At 35.7% G+C, this 27015-nt stretch overlaps 1 protein-coding gene across 3 annotated transcripts; it reads left to right on the top strand.

Moving 5' to 3' along the window:
- Positions 1-6989: 6989 nt before the first annotated feature.
- On the top strand, positions 6990-22245 carry LOC128234808 (uncharacterized). Of its 3 annotated transcripts, XM_052949332.1 has the most exons (9): positions 6991-7177; positions 10163-10447; positions 11046-11345; positions 13813-14049; positions 14176-14301; positions 14583-14637; positions 15474-15493; positions 17146-17207; positions 18068-22245. In XM_052949332.1, the coding sequence occupies exons 1-9, from the start codon at positions 7081-7083 to the stop codon at positions 18146-18148; spliced, it is 1263 nt and encodes a 420-aa protein (XP_052805292.1). In that variant the 5' UTR covers positions 6991-7080; the 3' UTR covers positions 18149-22245. The 3 variants fall into 3 exon arrangements, with proteins under 3 accessions (XP_052805293.1, XP_052805292.1, XP_052805294.1); XM_052949333.1 differs by lacking the exon at positions 14176-14301 and having other exon boundaries at positions 6990-7177; XM_052949334.1 differs by lacking the exons at positions 6991-7177; positions 10163-10447; positions 11046-11345 and adding an exon at positions 11851-12257.
- Positions 22246-27015: the final 4770 nt, after the last annotated feature.

The following is a 27015-nucleotide window of genomic DNA, read 5'->3' as shown; positions in this document are numbered from 1 at the left end:
CAGTACAATATTAAAGATAAAACTAATTCCAATTTATTTTTGTGTTTATAAAGGAACCTCAAATTGAGTCTGGTTGTTGAAATTGTTTGGATGAAAACAAAGAAAAAACAAACAAAAACAACATCGAACCAACATGGTCGTACGATTAAAATGGCTGCGCATTCCGCAATAGAAGCTGCGCGCCAAACTATGCTGATATCATGGCATGTGTTGTCAGCTTTGTTTAAATATATGAACTTAGTTTTCTTGGCCTCAACCTTTTGTAAAAGTATACGCACATTGTCAAAAACGGTTACTGTTACTTGTTGATCAATATTGATGCTTGCACGCCAGCAGCACATGTGGTTCTTGGGGTTATTCTCTAAAAGTAAGAAATAACAAGAGGTGTCAGAGACTGCCATATCCCCCACCGAATTAAGAACAGTATCAACTTCGCCTTTCGAAATAGAATACCAATGGAAATGAACAAAGCGCAATAAGTGAAAATAAATACTGCAGCCAGAGTTATGGTAACTGTGCACCGCTCTTCTCCTCAATGGGATCTATCTGTATAGCAAGTTTAAAAACAATACCTCAAAGACTTTTCAAGATATCTGGACAAAGAAAAACACAAATGTATACAAATGTATGAAAACAAAGGGCAATAACTACAAACATATTGCACCAAGAGTTATGGTTTCTGCGCACTGCACTACTCCTCAATAGGATCTATCTGTATATGAAATTTGAAGTCAATACTTCAGTGAAGTGAAAACTTTTCTTTAAGTTATGCTCAGGACAAAGAATATGTTTGAGAATTAACAAAGGGCTAAACCTCAAAACATATTGCACCCAGAGTTATAGTCCTTGTCCACTACACTTTATCTTAGTGCCATCTATCTGTATATGAAGTTTGAGATCTGTAAGACTGTTCAATATATGCTCAGGAACAAGTATATGTATAAAATAATAAAGGGCAATAACTTAACAAAAAGCAAAAAGCGCCCTTGGTCCTTGTGCACTGTATCATCTGCAAGCCATCTGAAGCATTCAATAATAAATTATTAGATGCTTGATATATTGAATCCTTGTGAATGTATTCGACATCCCTGAATATGTCAGAACAAATGAAAACTCTTCGCCAAATACCATAGTTCTTTGGCGATTTTTAAAGAAAGAACAATGAATGGACATTAGATTGGAACTTGCACCTAATATAAATAATATATATATACAAAAGTTAAAGAATATAACACTGTTATTAACTATAATATTACTTATTTGAATGGTCTAAAAGTGTTTGCTTTTTATCATAGTTACAATGGCAACAGGTCATAAACATATACTCACACCAACTTTACCAATATATCTCAAATGTGACTTTTGTATATTAATTCATTGCTCAAAAACATGAAGTGGAGGTAAATATACACTTTTACATGTAAATGAAAATACATAACAATACTGCATCATTTTTCACAATTGTATAATTAGATCAGTTAATAAATGGGCACATTTAAACAAAACGAAAACAATAGATAACATACTGACTACTTAGCATGTACAAGCCATTGTATTTTTTCAAGAAGTATATAATTTGTATAGTACTTTCCAAATCCCTATGCTTATTCATAGAAAAAATTAAAGCTAAAAATGTTTATAAGTTTACCCAAGTTTTACAAAGAAAGATAATATAGAAAAAAAGGAAAGTGTGAATAACTTTATTATTATAATTTTGCCAAACAATATTATAACTGTGTTCAATTTAAGTAGCTTAAGGCTTCACCTGCCAGATTTATTAAGTTTGTATGTATTAATAATAATTTATTTGTCTCCATTATGGCAGAGTTGTGCTATCAATAAAGGACAGGGTGTAGCACCCGTCTATCACTCATTTGCTAAAACACTATTCAAAATCAATACATAAACATGTATAACAAATATAAATTTTGAGTCATAAACCTTTAACTACTTACTTAAAAATGCATTTATTGAAAAAATTAATTACTGATAACAAAATTGTAACAGTGAATTTAATAGCTGAAAACGCACAAATAAAATAATAAATGATTGGTGAATGCTAAAAAAAATACCGTGATCTTCCATCGTGTCATAGAAATAGGTAGAAATACCGTGTTTTCTGCATCTTTCTTTCAAATTAAACTCTGCATCCTTCATAAGAACCATTGTTTTCGACATTTATTCATCCGTTTTTGGTAAATTAAAACGCTTGTTTTAATTGTGGTAAACCTTATTTGGGAGTACGAGTGCATCTTTAAGGGAGAGAAGCAAAGCCTGTATGTTGTCTATTGTGAATGGTTTGCGTACATCTGAAAACTTATTACGTCGAATACTGTGCAACAATGTTTGATGACAAAGGAATCTGCAGGTCTGACACTATTGTGTAGCTTTTGGACGTATCAAATTGCATAAATGTAAGAAGTGAAAGTGGAGGGCTGAAGGTCCCGGCTGTGGCAAGTAGCAATAAACTGTGCGAGTTAGTCGGCATTAAATGCAACGTCGGGTAATAGATGTAAAGGAAATTCTGATAGTGATGTAATGCATTCCTGTAACATGCTTTAGTTGTTTAGTTGAAGATGTAAGGGAGGTGTCCAGAAGGCGGTTAACCGCTTGATTCAGAGGGACATGAGAAGGTCGAAAGGTATAATGGTTGAGTTGTTGTCCATGGTTGAGGCCAACGAACGGAATTTCTCGATCTATTAACGTGAAAGAATGTCAGGTAACAGATTGTATTTTCCAGGAATGTGTTCAGCTAGTAACAAGATGTTGATTTTCATGCTAGCTAACACCAAAGGTCGAACAAGAGCCATAATGGCCGGAACTTGAAATGCTTGTTGTGAATCAACGCTGATTGTCGGTGTGCAGAACGATGCATTTATTAGTAAGTATGCAAGTAAACTTCGAGGAAAGTACAATGAGGAGTTCCTCAAAAGGAATGTCCTGGTGTTGCCAGAAAGGGGGCCAGGTGCCGTGGAACCAATGTGATTTGAGAATGGCCCAATAGCCGACGGAAGCTGAAGCATCAGTATGGAGGTGAAAATTGTCAGAAGATAGCCAGTGTTTGTGTAAGGGCAGATTTCTGACATTGAAATGGAATATGAAAGGGTGCCAGATAGCTAAATTGTTGCAAATTTCCCTAGTTAAAATGACCCCTGTGATCGGGTTTAGTAATGGTGAGATCAGTTGAATGGCTCATGAAACAGCGCCCTGGTAAAACAACTTGGTAATAGAAGTTTAAAACAGATCCAAAAGGGACTATATTAAGGTCTCTAAAGGATATTTTTCGAAGTTAAGTAGCAGTGGAAAGAACAGCGCATAATTTTTCCAGCTTGTCCAGAGATAGAGGGCTTTTATGGCGTTTTAATCGAGTTCTAGACCCATGGAAGTTATGACCATAATGGCAATTTTCTCTCATGATGGGAACACCCTCTTGCGAACAAAAGTGGAGGAAACGGTCCAAATAAGATTGGTATATGGTGGAATAGGGGGTCCCAAAATGAGGAAAAAATCAAGGATATGAACCATATGTTTGATTTCCAACACCGAAATTTAAATATGGTGTAGAGCGGAACTGAAACGTTTCAAAATGGCACAATAGGAAAATGCGCCCATAGGTAAAACAAGTGTCAAAACAATATTTATCGCGGAATTAAAAATCGAGGAGATGGTGGTCATCTGGGTTAATTGGGATGAGGCTAAAGGCGGAGTCGAATTCTGTCTTGCTTAAAGGCGAACCTTGGCCAAGGGAAGCCACATCACCACCAAAACAACTGTAAGAGACACTAGATAGATCAGGGTCAATGCAGTCATTTACTGAATTGCCGTGTGGGTAACTTAGATTGTGAATTAGTCGGAATTGGCCGGGGGACCTTTTGTAAACTTAACCGATTGCAATCGACTGATCCAAAGATTGGGAAATAGTGGAGCAGTGAAATGGGGAAGAATGTTCGCAGCGTCTTGGCCAGAACGAAGTTTGTTCAGCAACATGTCTGGTTTGTCAAAATAGGAACGTAAGTAATAGACGGGATAGCAACACGGGGGCATGGAAACCAAATCGAAATCTGCATGAAAATCCTTGAAGTAGATAATCAGTGAACGGATAATCGTGTAAAGACCTGATGAGAACATCGATTTTTATAGGGGTCACTGGAGTGAATTTATTTGGGTGGGAAATGGTTAGCGGGTGGCTTGGCGTGAGGGTTCTTGCCGGCTTGTTCCTAACCGGTGAACTTACAATTGTAAGCTTAGTGTGGACTGAGGCAGTAGCCACAGTTGTGTGGGTTTGGGCAATTGTGAGACAGACATTTGGTGCTTTTGAAGAAATTCCAACAGGTACTCGGGTGATATCGTCTGGGACGGGAAAGGGAGGAGTTGTTTGCAGGCTGATTGGAACGAAAGGACTGAAAGGTCTGGGGATGGAATGATGTAGAAGCCATCAACCAAAATTCAGTGTGAAGGCGGTCCCTGATTTTCCCCATACCCTTGGAGTTTGGCAGTGTAGATAGCAACTAATCATCGAAGAAAAAGGTCCAAGTATAAATTGAGTTGATCTTGCGTAAACGAGTAGAGGCTTGGACAGAAATGTTAGAATGCTGATCCAAGTTGAGCGTACATTGAACGGGTGACTGAGAGGATGAAGAAATGGAGGGCAAGAGAGAGGCTAGGTCGATAAATTTGTTACGCCAAATGTCTTGACATAGCGATTTTTTCCACCTGATGGAAAATTGGCGTGCTGATGGGTTCAGCATAATAATGTTACCTGGAAATAAGTCTTAGCCATGACTGTGTCCGAACGGCATGGTTGATGTCTGGGAAGTCTTTATAGGCAGAGTCGGATGAGTCTTTATCGGCGAGAGGATAAGCAGTGATAGGAGAAAGAGGTCCAAAAGGCCTAAGATTGGTGGCGGACGGTGAATCATGGATGGATGGAGGCACAGGAAATGAAGCCTTGAGATTTGGCGTAAGGTCCGAAGCGGAGGTGAAAACGGCTTGTTCTTGAAGATCGTCATGGTCATGAAGAGGAAAATGTTCCCGGGGAGAGCCAATAGTTAGAACCAGTCTCAGAAGTGGTCGGCCGTGATGTGGTCTGGCTTTCAGTTGTGGTTGCTTTCCTATTAGGATGCTAGGGTGTTTTCCCACTAGAAAGTGTGAACGGTATGGTCGGTCCCGCATAGCAAGAGCAAGAACTTGTGGCTGTTTTTTTTCCGCGGTTTAGATGTTCATTTCATTTGAAAAGGAAGATTGGAACAAAACACAAAATGGCGCAGCGGTGCTAGGTGATATTGTTGCCCAGCCCGAATTACCTGTATAACTAGAGTGCTGGAACGTTATCCAGCGGATACGAAACTGTGTTGGTGGCAAACAGACTGCTCAAGAGGAAAACGAAAGGCATGGACTGAACAATGCGAAGAAACATGAAACATGACATGATAACTAAACCATGTTATAGCACAGAACAATGGTGTATATTGATTTCGTCAACCTTGGCATTAAAGCAGGCTACTTGTATCAACTTGGTACTTAATTTGTGGAGCGCGTTCATATATAAGTAGAGTCTGCAGAACGATAACCTTGTGCACAGATAGCTTGAAAAGTAATGTATCAACATAGTCCGCGATCGGTCGAGAAACACTGGCAGGCGTGTCATAAGGGTTGTTGATGTCACAAATACCAACGACCAACACAACAACGTCAGGGCTGAAATCGCGTAACTCTGCTAAATTGTCACATAACGATTTAACAGTAGCGCCAGGGAACCTTGACTAGATATCAATAAAGTTATATTCAATCAAGAGCGCCGAAGAGCCAATGTGAGCGCTCCTCTGTAAATGGTTCCTTTTAGTGAATAAACAAATTATAAACGTTTTCCATTTAACCTATAACAATTCCTGAGATGGCAAAACTGTTACATATATTAACCAATAAATCATAGAAATCACTAGATGAAATACAGCACACCTCAAAGCAGTCGCATGTTGCTGTTTTGAGGAAAAAATGGCCCACTTCCTGTGCAAAGTTTGGGTATTTATTATTTTTTATTTAATTTATTATACCACATTTATATAGCACTCTTTTCATATTGCACATACGTTCAAAAGTGCTTTACATTTTTATATATTTTTATACATACAGGCATACAGCTTAAAAACAAAATCAAGTGTACTACATAAGTTTAGCATAAAACATTCATTTAAACAAAATAAAAATACCTGCTCGGCATAGTCAAAGCGGTTATGAATTGTTGCGCTTGTACATCAGATGCTTGGCCCGAAATTTCACATTTTAACATATAGTTCTAAAAAATGTACTAAAATGCAATTCTTTAACTAATTGTAGCTCATATGATGACCAGGCAGACGTATCGTGTACACCATTTTGCATACCAAAAATAAATTCCTGTTAGTCTGAATGTCATGCATTCTTAAAAAAGGCGCTTGCAGCTACAGGCGCCAATTTCTTGAAACTTCTTAAGTCCCTTTTAACAGCATTAAGCTAAACTCACTATTTGTGTGTTTCAATAATTTGTGTAATATTTACTTCTTGAAATCTTTTTATACTTAAGATAGGAACTATCTTTATGATAATCACAATAAACCATTTTGCAATTATCAACATGCAATTAAAGTATGTATTTTGGCTAATTTAAATAAGCTACTTAAGCCTGTAAGACTTAAGAAGTTTCGAGAAATTGGGGCCTGGTCATTAAAAAAATTCTGGCTTTCAATAGTATTGTGTTCTATATTAACATTTCTATCACTTACATCATTTTATCATCATCATCATCCTCCTCATCATCATAACAGTGTTTCATTTCCATCAACATTCATCTGCAACTTTAAATTTATCCGTAAAATTATCTTTAAATGTCGATCGAGGTAAAAAAAAAAACGCGTGTTTTAACAAGTAATCGGTATTTATTAACTGATCGGGTTATACAACTCAACAAGTATAAGGTAAAAACAGTATCGGTCTCGGTACGTAAGTCTCAGGACGTTGTAAGTGCGACATCCTTGATGCAATCTCTAAACATCCCGTTATTTAAATATTTTCAGATTGTCGCATAGCAATTTACATTTTTATATGCAACAGCAATATATATTTGCAAACATGGAAAACGTTAAGAATTACTGCAAAGTTTTGTGTTTTATTCTGGTGCTAAATTTTGTACTAGCTATCGGTATGTATTAAATTTTATGTTTCTTCTTTCTAACATTTATATGAACAAAATGCCTTTATGAATACATGTTGTATACTTTTCACTGGTGTCAGACATGAGAAGTAATCCTGAATTTATGCATTATATTTATAAATACTTGTTTATTATTTTAAGTTTCAAACAATATATCATGATACGTTTATATGTCTAACAAAACGCATTTTGTATATTGTTTAATTTTAGTTACATTACAATCCCTAAAGTATGAGCTTGTCTTTGGGGATCGATGAATTAAAATGTACTTCTCGGTGTTCAGTGCTATACGTGTAAGTCTATCACTTACACGATTTCGACTGTTTTGAACAAAACAAAGCTGCAGGTGCGGGTATATTTTATTGCATTCGAAACTAGTCATAAAGGCATGAATAGGCATAATTGCTTTTTCGTAGATAAACCGTAAATAATCATCGTTGATCGCGTGCCTTTAATTGTATGGTGGATACAATACGAACAGACAGAGGACTCTTTAATTCGTCGTACATATAATGTTGTTATTCGTTCTGTGTTTGTGAAAGCTTAGCTAGTTTCCGTAGTTCAATCGTCATTATTCGTAAAAAGATAAACGTGAGACCACGTTGTTTCGATTTATATTATACAATAAGTCGGCAGAAATCGACTCTGAAATCGTGACAAAGTGGGACAGGCTTGAGTGCGGTTCAGACAGAAGTGCTTATAATTGTCCACGTCAGTTCGAGATAATGCACCAGTCAATTGTAACCACGGCCCCCCAGGTCCGGGGAATAGCCGGGACTTTGACTTTCGGTCCAGCCAACCCCGGGTAAAACTGGGGTCGAACTAATGGTCAAACCCCGGCCAAATGCCCACGCACCACAGAGACTCTATATAAGGCCCAATCTCCGCTAAATTTGGCGCTATGACAAAACCACCGCGGTCACCCGGCCCTGCGGGGGCACCTGGAAAGTAAAAACACGGCCCTTATCCCCGGCTATCCCCGGTAAACCCCCGTACCTGGGGGGGGGGCGTGGTTACAATTGACTGGTGCATAACGGTCAAGATCAAGATCCCATACTCTACTCAGAGTTTCTTCCCTTGCCGAACAGTTATCATTACCACCATGCCTGTCATGTGCTGTTGGTCAAAATCACGTGACATCATTCAAAACGTTGAAAGACAGTTTGATATGCAAAATTGCATTCATTAAACTCCTCTTTTTAAATAAAATGCATCATTTAATGAAACAATATTATAATATTGCCTCAAAACTATTTAAACACCTTATAAACATGTAGCTGAAATCCAGCTTGTTCGTGGTTGTGGCGGAGATCTGCTTTGATCGTTAAAGGAGATCAGTACGTGACAATGTCCAGCGAAGTTGATAGTAAGATTAATAAATCTTTATAAGATCGGTGTAGGATAAGTCAAATTCCTCATCATTCACTTTTTGCTCTCTGTATTTTGTGACATCGTGATGATTCGGTCATAATCGTAGCAGCTACATAAGTAAGCGTTTGTATAACCATGGTGATAAAAACAATCAAGAGTTTCGTCGATGAATTTGAAGTCGTAGTTGATCGTGTATTGTCGGTAATTATCAAGTTGACCGCCAAAGATTCGCAATTAAACCGTAAAATATGCTTGATATTTCGCATGAAACTATTTTGCATTCGTAGTTTGTAAGCTTTCGGACTGAACTAGCATCGAACAGGAATTGGTTTAGGATGGTTGTACGTATATGCACGATCAAGTTATAATATCTTAGGGGTGTTGTTATGAAGCATTGTCGCGGTATCGTCAATGTGCCAGGCCAGTGTTGTTATGTCTATAAGGCATACACAAGACGCATGCAGATGAAACGGGGTCGATTGTGGCCAAAATTATGACAGTGATGGCAACGCTTTGAAACATCTATGTCTTTCGTTATCATGAAAATCTTACATAACATATACAAATTCTATGATTTAATTACAACTTCAGAGCGATGGAGTGGTTTAATGGAATAGGTTTCCGACTTTTGATGGATATCAGTACTGCATCAGCTTTTATCAGGAAAGTTCACTTGAGAGTGATTCATATCAGCTCTCAGATGTCTCCACAATTGAACTAAAATAAATGTGTTTAAGTAATCTTTATCATTATCAACATTACAAATTCTAAATTAAACTAGTCCATATTTGATGACACAGCCGTTACGTCGTGCAAGGCGTCTGAACGAAGACGCTAAGATTGAAGCATTATTATAACGGTAACGGTTTGTTCGGGAAATTCGTGGAATTGTACATTTACTTCCAAACGAATAACGAAAAAAAAACCATAAATTACACTGATGTATATCTATTTCGGCTGCTCAGTTGCCAAAATTTCATTTCACTAGCAAATAGCCCATAATTTAATTGAAGTATGACTAAGCACATTAAGGTATATAGCGACTAAAGAGTCAATTCACGTAAAACAAATCTACTCAGCTGGAGCCGTTTATAACTTTCAGATGTCTTGATGGACATATTTCATAAATGTTGTTTACATGTAATAATATACCTTTTATTTGTTTTAGTTTAGTAACAGTTTTTACTACTTGCCTAGATTAACAAAACTGCAAATAAATGAAGAAAGTGTTTATAAGCTTTACATATAATTAATATCAACATATTATGTTTTTAACGGATTATGTGTAAGAATGATTGCAAAGAGCTAATAAAGATAATTTTTTATACATTTATCTCTGTTGTATTTACAACTTAAGGAAACTCACCTGGCAATGAAGTCTAACCTGATCGAATTTACTTTATGAATAGGTTGTATGCTTATTTAGTTTATTTCATGTATTTTCATATTCAAATATTATATTCTATAACATCTGACCCCGACGGCCTGGTTTATTAGTGTGCTTTTATAATATATCATGAATATCACCACTTACTGTATACGTTTTGAGCGTGAATAAAACTTGAAAGTTGAACTTGAAAATAATTGTTTTACATATTTCAGATCGTCCGATCCTTTACCCCACGACGAAGGTCGAGAACTGTACAAATTGTATTGTGGCGAAAGAAGGAGAAAATCTAACGGTTTGGTGTAACACGACAACCGTAAAAAGAAACGTTGAGTTTGTTAAAGGTGAAAGATTTGGAAGCTACTTTTATGGTGCCACGGAGTATGAAGCTGGCGCCTACGTTGGGATAATTCCTGCTAGCCGAATTAATCACCTGAACACTTTAATTTGTTCTGAGGAATCACGTCTTCAAAGCGCTGTACATTTGATTTATTTATTAGGTAAAGGAAAAGCAACTAGATATATTAAAGTCCTCTTTGAAAAATTCCCATCTTCCTACACACAGATTACTAACTTTATATCATAACTTAAGGATTTTTTACAATACAAAATGTGTGGGGGGAAATTAACACGCATCCATTGCAACATGTTATGATGTAATAAGGAGTTGAAAAAAGAAAAAAAGAAATGTCTTATGAGGGATGTGTTAAATTTGTTTTTATCCTTTTTAAGGAAAAGTGTTTTTTTTTTAATATCAATATGTTTGATATGATGATCTATCATAAATTAAAAAGATACAAAATGCCCCGAGTGGATAGTGTGAAACATTTTAACACCTGAACGTTTAATATAATCTTAATAAAATATTCTTTCGTAAATTTGCTTTTCTCTTAAAAATACTTACATATGTATCTTATGATATGTTATTCAATTCATCTAAATATTCGACCAAAAAACTACATATGTCCCTTAAAATCCAGTTTTTACTTTGTTCCTTAACCAATCAATGTATAGGTTTGTTACTTTTTTACTCGACTGGTTTATCTAGCTCCATATTGATAAAATTTGATATATATCTTTACTTTGTAAACATTGTAGAAAAACCTCGGCTACCGTTGGATGCTTTACGTTTACCTAAAACAATTAAGGAAGGATATCCCGCCAATTTCACGTGTACCATACTTGGGGGAAGACCTCCCCCTCGCCCCGTGATCACAATCAGTGACAAAGTAATTGAGTCGGAGACTTCGACATTTTCTAAAGGAAACGTATCACATACTATTGGCGTTGCATCAGTTAATTCCGTGCCTCGGGCATGGAATGGGAAATGGTTGAAGTGTCGATATGAAAATGCATATTTCAATGCGACTGCAGGATACAGGAAACTTAACGTTCTATGTAAGTGTGTACGTTTTTCATACGATAATGACAGCATGTCAGGCGACTGCAGGATACTGCAAACTTAACGTTCTATGTAAGTGCGTAAGATTTTTACACGATAATGACAGCATGTCAGGCGACTGCAGGATACTGCAAACTTAACGTTCTATGTAAGTCCGTACGTTTTTCATACTATAGCGACAGCATGTCAGGCGACTGCAGGATACTGCAAACTTAACGTTCTATGTAAGTGCGTACGCTTTTCACACGATAATGACAGCATGTCAGGTGACTGTAGGATACAGCAAACTTAACGTTCTATGTAAGTGCGTACGGTTTTCACACGATAATGACAGCATGTCAGGCGACTGCAGGATACTGCAAACTTAACGTTCTATGTAAGTGCGTAAGATTTTCACACGATAATGACAGCATGTCAGGCGACTGCAGGATACTGCAAACTTAACGTTCTATGTAAGTGCGTACGTTTTTCATACTATAGCGACAGCATGTCAGGCGACTGCAGGATACAGCAAACTTAACGTTCTATGCAAGTGTGTACGTTTTTCATACGATATAGACAGCATGTCAGGCGACTGCAGGATACTGCAAACTTAACGTTCTATGTAAGTGTGTACGTTTTTCATACGATATGGACAGCATGTCAGGCGACTGCAGGATACAGCAAACTTAACGTTCTATGTAAGTGTGTACGTTTTTCATACGATATGGACAGCATGTCAGGCGACTGCAGGATACAGCAAACTTAACGTTCTATGTAAGTGTGTACGTTTTTCATACTATAGCGACAGCATGTCAGGCGACTGCAGGATACAGCAAACTTAACGTTCTATGTAAGTGTGTACGCTTTTCACACGATAATGACAGCATGTCAGGCGACTGCAGGATACAGGAAACTTAACGTTCTATGTAAGTGTGTACGGTTTTCATAAGATGATGACAGCATGTCAGGCGACTGTAGGATACAGCAAACTTAACGTTCTATGTAAGTGTGTACGGTTTTCATACGATAATGACAGCATGTCAGGCGACTGTAGGATACTGCAAACATAACGTTCTATGTAAGTGTGTACGGTTTTCATACGATAATGACAGCATATCAGGTGACTGCAGGATACAGCAAACTTAACGTTCTATGTAAGTGTGTACGTTTTTCATACTATATGGAAAGCATGTCAGGCGACTGCAGGATACTGCAAACTAAACGTTCTATGTAAGTGTGTTAATTTTTCATACGATAATGACAGCATGTCAGGTGGAGTATAAATACAATTGATATAAAAGCATTCATATAAATTGCTAGGAAAGTTCATTCATTGGTTTGGAAATGTAAACTGTTTCGTTGGTAAGACGCGCATATAAATTATTTGTTTCGCGGTCTTACTTTCAATTTTATTGCGCTTGTTCACGAACCAATCACATTGTAAGCTTGACATCACGGGCTCTTAACAAACCAATGCAATCGCAATCGATATTATGCCTTTTGTAACGAACAAGCATTGCGTGAAGCGCTAAAATTCAATCATTGATGTATTATCATTTTTGTTTTTATTTCATTTTATTTTTATGTTTAAAATTCATAATATATGGAAATTATAGTATAACTATGATTATTTTGTTCCAAAAAATATTCAAATGAGTTTGTTCTTAAATAAATATGATAATTACTAGTATATAAAGCAATATGGTATTCACTGCATTAAAAAAGTCACGTGATATGCAAATATCGAGGTGACGATGTGCGCGCTAATTGTTATTGCGATAAATGCATTTCTTGATAATTTGGATCTACATACATTTGGATAAGTTTACATAACTAAAAGATACTCGGACTGGTACTTAAAACATAAGCCTTTTTAAGTTTAATTAAGATATTTACATGATTATTTCTATCATTTCTACGCTAAAGCAATAAAACCATCTTGAAGTTCTAATTTGATTTTTGAAATATTTCTTCATTTTGTATCATTTATTGGAAATATTTAAAATTTGCTTAAGACGAATACCTTTAAAGGCAGTTTGGTCATGACCAGCAGATGAACCCTATTTTTTGTTCATTGGGTTAAGGTCAAGGTCGTTGTGACCGTAAGCTGAAAAATCGCAGATTCCTATCAATAATTGAATAACACTGGAGCCAAGCGACCTCGAACTTGGAAGTGATCCCTCAAACATGACCAGCACCTTAACTTTTTGACGTCAGTTTGTCAAAGTCAAGGTCGTGGTGACTTTGAGGTGAAAATCCGATTTCCTTCAGTATCTAAATAATACTTGTATCCGGTGATCCCAGACAAGGTCTGCTGGTGATCTGCATTTTCTACCTTAAAGTCATATTTCAAAAACTTTCGCGATGTGTTTTATAATTTGCATTTAAATTAGTCTTGTAGATGCAATTATCTTTGTTAAATTTACGAAACAAGATATGGCTGTATTTAACTCGTCATGTATCTCCTGTTTCTATTCGCAGATAAACCAAACATCACCATTACTCAGAACAGTAAAATGGTCACGTGTTCAGCTCCAAGTGAACCGCTATCCAACATAACTTTGCTCTTTAATGTGGATCGACGTCTTAACAGTCAAAAATGCAACTCGATTGAAGAATGTTCTGTAACGCTTAAAGAAAATGTTGTCGATGGTTTTCTTGTTTGTCTTGTTCAGTATGGTACAGAGGAATTCAGAAATTTTTCGGTCATTTCACGCGGTAGGTCATTTATTTATTTTGTAATTTGTTTGTCATCAAAAATAATGTTTAACATTAGGGACCATGGATCTCCAATATGTTGTTTTTACTTTCGGGCAAAATATTTCTAAACTTTTACAATCGAAGGAACGATTGCGCCACCTATGGAGACAGCAGAGGTGCAATCCCAGTCATCTTCTATGGTCATAGCACTTGCAATGTTATCTGGAGTCTTAGGTTTTACTGCTGTCTGCTCCGTGGTCTTCATGATATGTATGTATAAAGGCTCTCTGTATAGAATAAACTTTTTTACAGTTGTTTCTTGTGTATTTATTTATTGTTATTGTTGATAAACATAAAAAAATATTAATATACTATATTATATACTTAAGCATAGAAAACATCTAAAATATTGAAACCTTTTGTTTATGTACCTTACTTGCAAGGTGCCTGTAATGTTGTTTTTGTTATACGAATGAAACTTTGGGTCGTTCTTTATCTTTGCCCAATTGTCTATCAGTTAAATACAAGGTAAGCACTATTTTAATTTTCAGGCGGTATTCGTAAGAGAAAACAAGAAGAAAAAATTTCGAATACCAGATCAAATAAGTAAGTACTGTTTGAAGCTGTAGCGTTGAAACAATCTGTATAGACTTCTTGAACTTAAACGTTATTGGTCAAATAATTAATTGATTGCTAATGCACAAAATGTCACTCCCTGCGACTGCATTGGAAGACAAAAACATTTGAGTGCGTGGTGTTTTTTTTGCTAATTCATGAATTAAGTAGAACGTTAACTAGTAAACAGAGCTCTTGTTGTGCAATAGGTAGCCTGCGGATAAATTACAATGACAATAAACACACGTTTCTTAAAGCACGGTATGCTTAAGTACATGGTACAACGAAACAGTTACTACATCCAACACTCCTGATGAAATTATACTTAACTCGCTTTTTGTATTTGTTGAATATAATGTGAATAACCCGGGTAGTGAGTGCAGTAACTATTATTCTTTAATCTCACTTTGATTGTGTTGGGCGATCATCACACAAAAGGCTAATATAAACGTGATTAGTCTTTAACCCATTCGATTCCATCTGAAGCTGTTCAACTCCCATAATCTAACTTGCAACTTGTCGGAAGAATACCCAGACTACCACTGACCTTTGTGCTATGATCTCCAACCTGTCAAACTGATTAACAACGACTATTCAAAATAGACCTAAGAGTATTGAAGATAAATGCTGCTGTGTGTCTGGAACATACGATTCGATTTAAAATGCAGTCAAAATAAACACATTTTAACCAAACCTTTCGATTATAGCTTAAGACCATTCGCGGTGATTAAAGGCTAGTTTTACCTCGCCGTACATCAACAAATGTTGCCAGCAGTACCGTGTCAGTGTGATCTATAGATTAATCTATCACTTACTTACTTTTTCAGTGATCAAGTTCCAGAACAAAGTAAGTTTTCCTAGTTTATATACCATATTTTAATATTATATATATTTTACGATGATAGATTTATTATTTGTGTATTTGTATCAACTAAATATTGCTGCATTTCAATGCTGTCTTATCATTATTGCCATAAGGCATACTGCAAATGTCATATCAATTTCTGCAATAACAGAAATGCTTTCTCATTCCTATTTCAGTTCACTTCCTCCACAATTCCGTTATATTAAGATGAACATATTTTATGGTGTGTTTGTTACATTGTAGAACGAAGGTTTATTTTTATTTTTAAAGTATCATGTTAAAAAAGTATACTATTGTTAGTTTTTTTTTACAAGAAATATTTATTTTATGAACACAACGGTAAGTGAAAAAACGGTCTCGTCAATAGATTTTCACAAAGCTTGCGAGATTTCTTTCATACATTGTCGGATATTTTTGTTCAATAAATACACTTGTGTATGTATTTCTTTAGACCTTGCGATCAAGGATAACCCGTGAAAGTGCAAGCACTTATTTCCAACGGGGTCCTTTGTTTTTGCTGAAGGGACAGCACGCTGAAGAGACAGTGGTGGGATACAAGGAAGTCCGGGTGCGAGACCCTAGCTCTTTTTCGAAGAGACCCCTTGGTTCTTTTACGTGCTCGGTGTAAAGCACCGATACACGGGGTACAACTTTCCTGGGTTAAACCAGTACTGAGTACACCACTTTTCCAAGCACTAGTTTTTAAATGCCGAGTGCCTGGCAAAGGAGCTACTTGTACCAACTTTTAACGTCTTTTGGTATGACGCGGCCATGGATCGAACCCACGACCTCCCGCTCCGTAGGCGGACGCTTATCCACTAGGCCACGGAGACGGACACTTGATATATCAGTTTTCTACCCAAAATTCTACATATACCTGTTTTCTTTCAAAATCCATAAACAAATGCGAATTCATTCACTGATACATAGATACATTTCATTTCATGTGTCAATGTATCAAAAAATGCCCAGAATTTCATTTGTAATACGAGCTGAAAGAATAGAACAAGTAAATCTCGAGGGTGAGGGCGCGGTTCTACGAGACCGCGTTGTCCCGAACAGAGTTCCATAATTGTATTATATAGCAACCGACAGCATATTATGTAAAAAAATAATCAAAATAAGCAAACGATGTGTGTCTGTTTTCACTGCAAATATAAACTCTCAGAAACATTTGAAATAAAAACAATACTGATTTTACACTCTCGAAATAAGATATCCTAGATTTAGACATTTGAAACAGAATTTGTTTTCGTAATTTGAGAACAGGTGCATGTAAATCTGGTTTTAACCCCAAGTAAACCTTTGTTCAAGCGAACTGGAGTTTCACTGACCGCTCCAAGGCCCTAAACCAAACACTTACTGTTAAAGCTATGTTTATGCATGTTTCGTCTGCTTATGGTGTGTGTATGGTTGTGTCTTTCGTTCATGTCCTTAGGGCCCTTACCTTTTTCCTACGAACGGGACTGTTAGTTGAAAAGTTGACAACTGATCTTGTCCCTGTAGTTTTCATTGTATTATAAAACACATTTCAACAAATTTTGATACCATTTCAAAAATTAAAAAAAACATGTTATAAAAAGCCCAGTTACGTGAAACACACAAACCAATTCTTTTATTTTGTATTGTTTCAGATTATGAAGGTCTGAATAGAGGTCAAGATGAACAAGAAGCAAACTACGGCGCCCTTACATTGGTATGGCCTAATATTTGACAGGTTCACAATACGCACGGTCACACTAATGGCTTTTTCTATATGTTTAGTGTCTGCCTATAGACCATTGCTTACGAACTTAGTTATACAATTAAACAAATATTAGGTTTGATGTATTGTTTTTGCATTTTTATTGTAAAGATAAACTGTAAACACCATGATAAATAAATCGATTTATTTTGGCAAGTAATACAATCATAATAAATTGTTAACTAAAATAACATGTGTGACAAAATTAAACATCGATTGCTACATGAGCTCTAAAGCACCATTACATGATCACCAATACCAAGGATAACACAAAAAGAGTCAACTTGTATTTTATTATGGTCCTTTGTTCCAGAGGGGCAATATAATAGATAAGGCTGTTAGGATTATACAGTAACACAAAATCAGATATCACATATTTGCTTTAAGATAGTTTTGTAGAATACCACATATAAGTTGCAAGTATTACTTTCACATTACTCTATCATAATATATTAATACTAAGTATGTAGATATTAACCCGGGATTTTGTTTAAACTCTTAGGTATCCTTTTTAAGTCTAAGGTATTAATTTGTCCAGGAAAATATCAGTAGAAAGTTTTAAATAAATATCTAGGAAACGAACTATTCAATATCAATATCAAAATTAAAAAAAACAGATGTAAGAATTTATATCGATTAAAGTTTCCTTTAAAACTACTCATCTTATTCAGTAGAACCGTATTATTTAACATAGCAAATAAATGAGGATGCAAATGGAGCATGTATTGTTACCCGATTCTTCTTTTAATTTGTATAATTTACATTGCTTACTGTGAACACGTATCTATATGTCCATTTGTTTGAATGCATAGGACGACCGGGAGTATGCCGCAGTCAACTATGACGCGATGAACACTGGAAGCGCAACTACAACATTTACTTCCCGGTCCTAAGCAAGACTGATTTATTTTGGGACGTTTGGCTATCTTCATAAGTCTTGCCATTCCGGTTCGTGCGACGATCAAATTTCTATAAGACCTTAAGAAAGTATATTTTTTTCATAGAAAGACAGTTAGAACGTTAAACTGATATTGACTCTTCGATTTGACGCTGCATCTTATGAGTCGAGCTGGCTAACACATTTAACTTTGCCCGTATTGATCCATATTGACTGATCCATTTTTGGACTGATTTATGTGTTTGGGACTCACCCAGGTTTTGAGACTCATCCATGTTTTTTTGGACGGATTCATGTTTTTGGATTGATTCATGTTTTTGGGACTCGCCCATGTTTTGAGACTCATCCATGTTTTTGGACTGACTCATGTTTTTGGGACTCACCCAGGTTTTGAGACTGCTCGATGTTTTGGACTGATCCATGTTTGTGGACAAGTGTTTGGTTTATAACTCGTAAACCAGTTTAACTCTACTTCACTAAACAATTTTCTTTACCGACAGAGCGAGTTCGTTAATCCAAGTATTGTATTATTTGTATTATTTGTAACCTCTGTGTGCTTTGTTGTTGTGTTGTGTATCTCATTGAGTGTCTGTTGTGACAAGGTCCATGTTACTTTAAGGGTTTATATTACTTTTAGACTGTATCATTATATCAGTTATGTGTTTACATTTAAAACTTTCGGCAGTTGCTTTGTGTATATGGAAGTGACTTAACAAATACAGAGAAATCAACATAAAGTGCACGTCTACGAAAGTACATCGAAACTCAATATCTAAAGCATTGTTCTTTAAATGATTACATGTACAGAAACTGCATACTTCAAAGAAGGTTTACAGGGCCAATTGTATCCTCAAAATTGCACGTATGCTTATAATCGTACGAAAACATTGTGTTTAAATTATCAAAAGCTTCTGATCTATGTAAATCATGGCGCCTTCCTGTACATAAGTGGTTTCATGTGAGCGTTATGCTTAAGGTCAATGACTACCGGATAAACTTCTTTGGTAGGTGATTTCAAGATATGTTAAAATAATATAAGAAACCATGCCATATATAATGAGTTTAATGGTCATTCCAAAATGTGCCTTTTCTTCTCATAGTTTAGTAAGGTGTTGCACTTATCAGATTTTTCCGTATGACATTTTGCTTAACAAACGTAATGCCTACTAAGCATGCTGCCCAAATTATAATCCATCCATTGCGTTAATTTATACGATATTTGGCAGTCCACTTAATGATTCCGCCTTTTTATCGTTCTACGCAATAGCCAGCCAATATGATCCCTTGAACAAGATCATTGTTTTTATTTTGACCGCTCTCGTTCATATTATACTTAAATTCATATGTGTGTAAATTGCTTTTCTTTTGTTTATGTTTGTCTGTTTGGAATTGACCTATTTTGCAAAAGTAATGCAAACTTTATTCTGTAGTGTACACTATTTGTCTTCACCTATCCGGGGACAGGCATTTTTTCATTGTTACATTAGTTTTATTTGTGTTTTCTTTGTCTATTTCATTGTATGTCATTTTTTTCTGTGTGTTTTTGGACATAAATAGGGTTTATGGTTGATTTACTGCTTATAGGCATTTCCCTTTAGTTTTCATTGTTTTATTGTGTCTGTAGCTTTATTTGTATAGTTTTCCTTTTAGAAAGTTGAGCATTTTTTCATCGACTTTCATTGATACTTTTGTAAATTATCATATGTTATGCCATTTTCTTTGTTTGTTTTTATGTTAACCTTTTATCTTTGTGTTATTTAGCAACGACATATTAGTCTGTGTAGTTTCAAATGTACGGTTCCACCTTTACTGATTCAATCGTTTTTATAAAGATTTGCCTTTGTTGGTCATTCTGTCCGTCCGTCACAAAATCTGGTTTCGCGCGTTTGTCCAAAAGTGTATTAGCTAGAGTTATGTACTTAAACAGGAACGTTAAGCTGCATGGGAAGTAACTGGGGCTTTGTATGTGAATCGGCAGATTTAAAGTCCTCAACTTAATTAACGTTAACTTGTTGAGCACGTATTCTTGCTTCGCGCGTATCTCCAAAGTTGAAGGCCAGAGTCACAAAACTTACAGAAATGTTGTGCTCAAGGCCCCTTTTGTTTAAGTGCTTAAGCATAACAAGGTTATGTAGCTTAATTTATCGAGACAAATTTTTTACTTAATCGTTGTTTTGCTAAATAGTAATTAGATCAATATGATTTGCATGAAATGATTTTTCTTTTTTAAGGTAAAAGAAACACACTTTAATATGTAAATATTAAACATTTTATGCCAAACAAAAATTGTGAGATTGGTTCCTGTAGTAAGGAACTTAAGTATTTTCGAAAAATAGGGGCAAGGGGTTAGATTAAACTTATTCATTTTACAGCGATTGTGAAACAAGTTATTATAACCTTATATTAATCACTTTTATTGGCACGATGTTACGCGATGTTACGCGAGAGAGTGGTTTTTTGTCTTGTAGTGGAAGCAAGAGTACCCGGAGGAAACCCACTTGTCCGGCTTGGTGACCACAAACCAAACTCACATGCGCCCATGCCGAGAATCGAACCGCAAATTCATTGCCTTTTTGAAAATATTGCATATTGAGCATTACATATTTTGTAGCAGATCCAAAAGGATTGGAGTCAGAGTCATGAAACTTAACAGGAATACTAACCAGCATGAAAAATTGAGACCAGGTGAATGGCTTGAAGCCTACTCGAATAAGAGTAGGGTAATGATCCTTGATTTAGGTAATATGTATATCAAGCATGATATATTGTGTGACCCTTATCTCGCGAAATATATGAGCTAGAGTCATGAAGCTTAATAGGAATATTCGTCAGCTGTAAAAGCATAAAGAGCATGCAAAGTTGAGTTTCACTTTTCTAAAAAAATACTTGAGTTAGAGTCATATACCTTCACATAGATATCAGTCTGCTTTTACGTTATATCTTTAGGTCAAATAAAGCAATATTAATAACATATGGTATGTAGGTTAAAAGCCATCAAACTTTACTTGACTGTTTATCCGCATATGTTGTTTTTGGTTATTTTGATGCACTTTCATCGGCTATAGGCGAAATGTAGGCACTTGCCTTTATGACAAAGGCGGAAAGTAGGGGCATCTTGTCCTATAGACACACTTCTAATTTTCCATTGTATTGTTACTGATAGTTGTGTGAAATATATGTTTTATTTGTTTAATAGTTTTTGTCCGTTTCATTTTATATTTTAACCAGTTCTCAATGTATCTTAAAACATTTACTCAACTGTATCATTTATCCTTGACTCAATTGTTCCTTTTAACATGTTGGGCAATTGTATTATTTAAACTTAACTGTCTTTACTCAATTGTATGATTTAAACTTTACTTAATGATATATCTTTACTTCCTTTTTTATCTTAACATTTCCTTAATGTTTTCATTGAGCCTTGTATTCCAGTGATTGATTTTTACCACTCCTCAATGTTATCTTTTAACCATGTCTTAATGTTATATTTCAACCTTCTCGAATGTGATCTTTTAACATTTACTCAACGTCAAATTTTAATATTTCCTTAATGTTGCATTTTAGTCTTTCCTTAATTGTATATTTTAATATTTGAGCATTTGTATCTTTTAAACTTTACTCAATGATGTTTTAAGATTTACTCAATTGTATTTATGATATTTAAGCGTTTCTATTTGATTGCAAGAAAGCTTGTATTGCTTCGCTATTTTATTTGCAGGCGAATTATGACCGTATCTGGTCGTTGAGTATTTGAAATGAATGTTTAAGTTGTTACGTCTACTTATGCTTTTTATTTGTCATGTAGTTTGTGATGACTCTGATAGTGTACGCATATAAATTTGTTGGTCCGCTCGGATGCGGTGACCCCAACATGTTTTGATATTAAAACTGTATTAATATATTGATGTAAACAGTGTGTTTCTCCTAGTATACATTTTAAGTGTCTTGTCTATCTGTCTTTTTGAAATTCGTTGGTGTTACTATAGCAGATATACTCAAAGCTGTACGAAAATTTCACTGAAGTAAACACGTTAAAAAAATTATAAACCTCATAGACTGCAAGCGTATAGTTGAATAAATGTCTTTACTTTATTTGTCTTAATGTTTTTATCTTTGCGCCACTAAATCAATCGATATTTTTTTTTGCTTGGCTTTTCATAATAGTTTCAGTTCCACCAGTTGTAACCTTGATTTCGTCTTTAAAACTAATCTGGAATTTAACCGTTTATAATTATCCAAGCACACGATCGGCAAATGCTTTGTCATATGCCATTGGTTACTCTAATTATGGTAAAAAATGCCTCCCTGATACCAGTTTTTGCAGTTAAAATAACGTTAGCGCAGTTAGAGCTGGGACAGATTCAGTGACGTCATTCCAACAGTTTTCATTGTGACTTCGAAAATAATGTGCATTTGTTAAAATGGTATTGATGTCATCTGAAGGAGATTGTTATTGTAACACGTTTTGCCATGGCTTTAATAATTATTGCTAAACATTTTCATTCGAGAATTCTCGATGAATTTAAATAGCATGTAAATACAGCATATTCAGTGATTTTTTTGTTTGTGTTCGATGACCATTTAAAAAGTAAACCAACACAGCATGTTGAATCATACAGCGAATCAATTGATAGAAAATGTGAAATTCATAAAAAGATGAACCTCAGTTAACTATATATTTATCGAAAGATTGTAAAAGGTCATCAAAATCGTAAATTGGCAGGCTTTGGAAAATTCTTGAAACAAACGATTTAAAGACTGCAATGAAACTTGAAAATTTAACGTAAAAGCATTGACTTTCTCATAAATTATAACTAAAATAAACAGTGCAGCCATTTCAAAATATACATTCAAATAGCCAATACATGTATAGATTCTTGTGTTTGACAAGTTTGTTTATTTTCAGCTACGGCTAAATTATAATTCAGGCAATGCAAATTTAATATTTAGTTTCTCATCTTTTAAGAGAAAGACATGAAGATTTTGATTTTTATGTCATCTTTTTTTCAAATGGGAATGTGATGGAACAAGGAAGTGAAATGAAAGATTCTAAAATAAATACAATAAAGACGGGAATTCCTGAGAAGCTCAATAGTTCGTTTGGTATTTCGAATGCACCCTTTGTTGGTATTGTCTCTCGGATTATAACGAGGTAAAAAAATACATAACATTCTAAGATTTCATTGTTCAGATCATTCAGTTTAGAACAAAACTATGTATGTGTTATAACGGTAAGTTTGGAGTTCTTATGAACATGAAATAAGAAAGTTTCAAAATGTTCCGATGAAATTTTGTTAAAGTTAACAAGGCTGTTAACATCAGACGTTTTAGCTGTCAAATCGTTTCTGCTCTTGTAGTTTAGTGGATACACTTGTTATCTCATTCGGAACAACTCGGCCTTTTTCATCGAAAACAACCTCGGATGTATATGAACGGTTTACATTGTCAGAATTATTTACATTTAACTACCCTGCAAGTAGATCGCGTTGTTATTTTGGGATAAGGAATCGGGGTAAAGATGTTCACGAATGTAGGTGTCTCATAAGCCCAACGGACTGGCCCTTAACTAAGAGGGGTGACACTATAATAAACAAACACTTTACTTTACTTAACTATTTCAATTTAGCAGTTAAACAATCAATTTAAACTCAGTCGTACAAAATGCACGTTAAAACACCAGTTCATTAATATTACAATTTTAAATTCTACAAACTACTTCTACTGATGTACTGGCTAAAATCCGAGAATGTTTTCGATAGAAAATGTCCGGGGAGTTCATAATTTTGTGGTGTGCGGTATTTCTAACAATATTTGCGACAACTAATTGAGCACATCATCAAATATTGACGATGATCTCATTCTCGACCCTTATCATTCCAGGTGCTTTAAATTCCGTATACCCTTAAAATACAATTTTACTTTAACATATGTATATTTGTATTATTATGCCTTGTTGAGATCCCTATAATCGAAGATCGCATAAATATTGTTTTTAACTTTTATATTAATACTCAAATACATGAAACAACTTGAGAATAAAGTTCCTTTTAATTATTGTCCTTATCTCATTTCCTTTCATTGTTTGATTTCATGGTAATGTTTAAGTATACATTAGTGTTTTAAGTATCTCCAAGTAGTTCTTGGAAGCTCTCAGTAGCTCTTTATGAATTTAGAGGGATCGTTGTAGTATGATTAAGCGTTTCAAACTATACCATTGTTTGTACTTCCGTTTTCACTATTCAATCTATTTGTCCATTAACATTTACTAGCCAAGTTTATGACTAAATTTAGTGAAATCGAAGTACTTTTACAAGAAATATTTATCCAGACCATCCTCTATCGTTCGTAAGTTCATTGTGCAATTGAAGCGGTTACTGAAACCTCGCAACTAAAGTTACTGCAGCCGGTGTTTTAATCTACAAAATGGAAACAAAATCAGTTGTGGTTAGAACTAAGCTTACAAAATACACAAAACGGTCGAAAATATGCAAAGGTGATTTCTACTATTGTGACATCCACCAAGTATAAACAATGTTAATTTGTATAAGCAATTTAGTTTCAAAAGTTTGTATACTCGCTTAACGAGTTTAACTGATTCAGAATATTATCTACAAAGGCATGTCCACCGGTCACCACTTTGGATAAACTTGTTCAAATCACTCGCAAAGGCTGTCCAAATATTGCCAACAGATCCGTTTTGTGGCAGGGTCTTGTACTTATTAGAATGAAGCAGGCGGAGTACCACCTACAACGTGTTGTAGGGCACACCTCCGCCTGCCTTCCCATATGTGTCACCAGTCTGTGAAAAACCTTTTAATCATTCAAATCAAACGATCGAAAAGCTTGCCCAAAAAGGCCACAAATCCCTTATTTCGGCTGCGTCGAATACTCTCAGTAAAGTCGGCGGTGTAGCACCTTCAATGTGTTAAATGTGACTAGGGTACCTACCGTACCATATAAATCACCAGTTTACTCTTTTAAAATATTGCAGTTTTGGCCCCAAATCGCAACCAAACATGTTTTCATTCTTAATCTGTTTCTCAATAAGCGGAGTAGGTGGAGTACCGTCTAGTCTAGTACTACTAGGTATTGTAAGGACACGCCATCTCATATGGGTAACTACTCTGGTAAATCTCATTTGCTCATTCAAATCACCAGCGGCCATTTCATATAGGTTATCAGTCTCAGAAACCTCATTTGCTCATTCAAAGCACTAGCGACCATTTCATATGGGTTACCAGTCTCAGAAGCCTCAATTGCTCATTCAAACCACTAGCGGCCATTTCATATGGGTTACCAGTCTCAGAATCCTCATTTGCTCTTTCAAACCACTAGCGACCATTTCATTTGGATTACCAGCCTCAGAAACCTCATTTACTCATTCAAACCACTAGCGCCCATTTCATATGGGTTACCAATCTCAGAAACCTCATTTGCACATTCAAAGCACTAGTGACAATTTCATATGGGTTACCAATCTCAGAAATCTCATTTGCTCATTCAAACCACTAGCAACCATTTCATATAGGTTACCAATCTCAGAAATCTCATTTGCTCATTCAAACCACTAGCGGCCATTTCATATGGGTTACCAATCTCAGAAATCTCATTTGCTCATTCAAAGCACTAGCAACCATTTCATATGGGTTACCAGCCTCAGAAATCTAATTTGCTCATTCAAACCACTAGTGACCATTTCATATAGGTTACCAGTCTCAGAAGCCTCATTTGCTCATCCAAACCACTAGCGGCCATTTCATATGGGTTACCAGTCTCAGAATCCTCATTTGCTCATTCAAACCACTAGCGACCATTTCATTTGGATTACCAGCCTCAGAAACCTCATTTACTCATTCAAACCACTAGCGCCCATTTCATATGGGTTACCAATCTCAGAAACCTCATTTGCACATTCAAAGCACTAGTGACAATTTCATATGGGTTACCAATCTCAGAAACCTCATTTGCTCATTCAAACAACAAGCAACCATTTCATATAGGTTACCAATCTCAGAAACCTCATTTGCTCATTCAAACCACTAGCAACCATTTCATACAGGTTACCAATCTCAGAAACCTCATTTGCTCATTCAAACCACTAGCAACCATTTTATACAGGTTACCAATCTCAGAAACCTCATTTGCTCATTCAAACCACTAGCAACCATTTCATATAGGTTACCAATCTCAGAAACCTCATTTGCACATTCAAACCACTAGCAACCATTTCATACAGGTTACCAATCTCAGAAACCTCATTTGCTCATTCAAACCACTAGCAACCATTCATATGGGTTACCAGCCTCAGAAATCTCATTTGCTCATTCAAACCACTAGCGGCCATTTCATATGGGTTACCAGTCTCAGAAATCTCATTTGCTCATTCAAAGCACTAGCAACCATTTCATATGGGTTACCAGCCTCAGAAATCTAATTTGCTCATTCAAACCACTAGCGGCCATTTCATATAGGTTACCAGTCTCAGAAATCTCATTTGCTCATTCCAAGCACTATTAAAGTTTAAAACACTCGCAAACAACCGTTCACCGGTTGAAGCTTTTTCTCAATAGGGTGAAGTAGGGAGAGTTCCATCTAGTAGGTGTAGTAGGGGACGAGCCAACCTACCATCTCACCACCACTCTGGTTAAACTCGTTAAATAATTTTAAAATAGCAATCCCTGTTGGCCAAAGTTCGACACAAACACCGAGTTTCCGCTGGGTCTGGTACTCACTAGAGAGATGTAGAAGAAATAACGTCTACTGGATATTATAGGGGTCACGCAAACCTACCCTCTCATATAGGTTCTCAATCTCGTTAAGCATATTAAACTTGTCGCAAAGTTGGGGGGAAATCGCCACAAA

This window comes from Mya arenaria, chromosome 5 (assembly GCF_026914265.1).
Source record: "Mya arenaria isolate MELC-2E11 chromosome 5, ASM2691426v1".
NCBI lineage: Eukaryota > Metazoa > Mollusca > Bivalvia > Myida > Myidae > Mya > Mya arenaria.
Note: the sequence above shows the minus strand (reverse complement) of the source record. Positions and strands in the feature narration are given on the sequence as shown.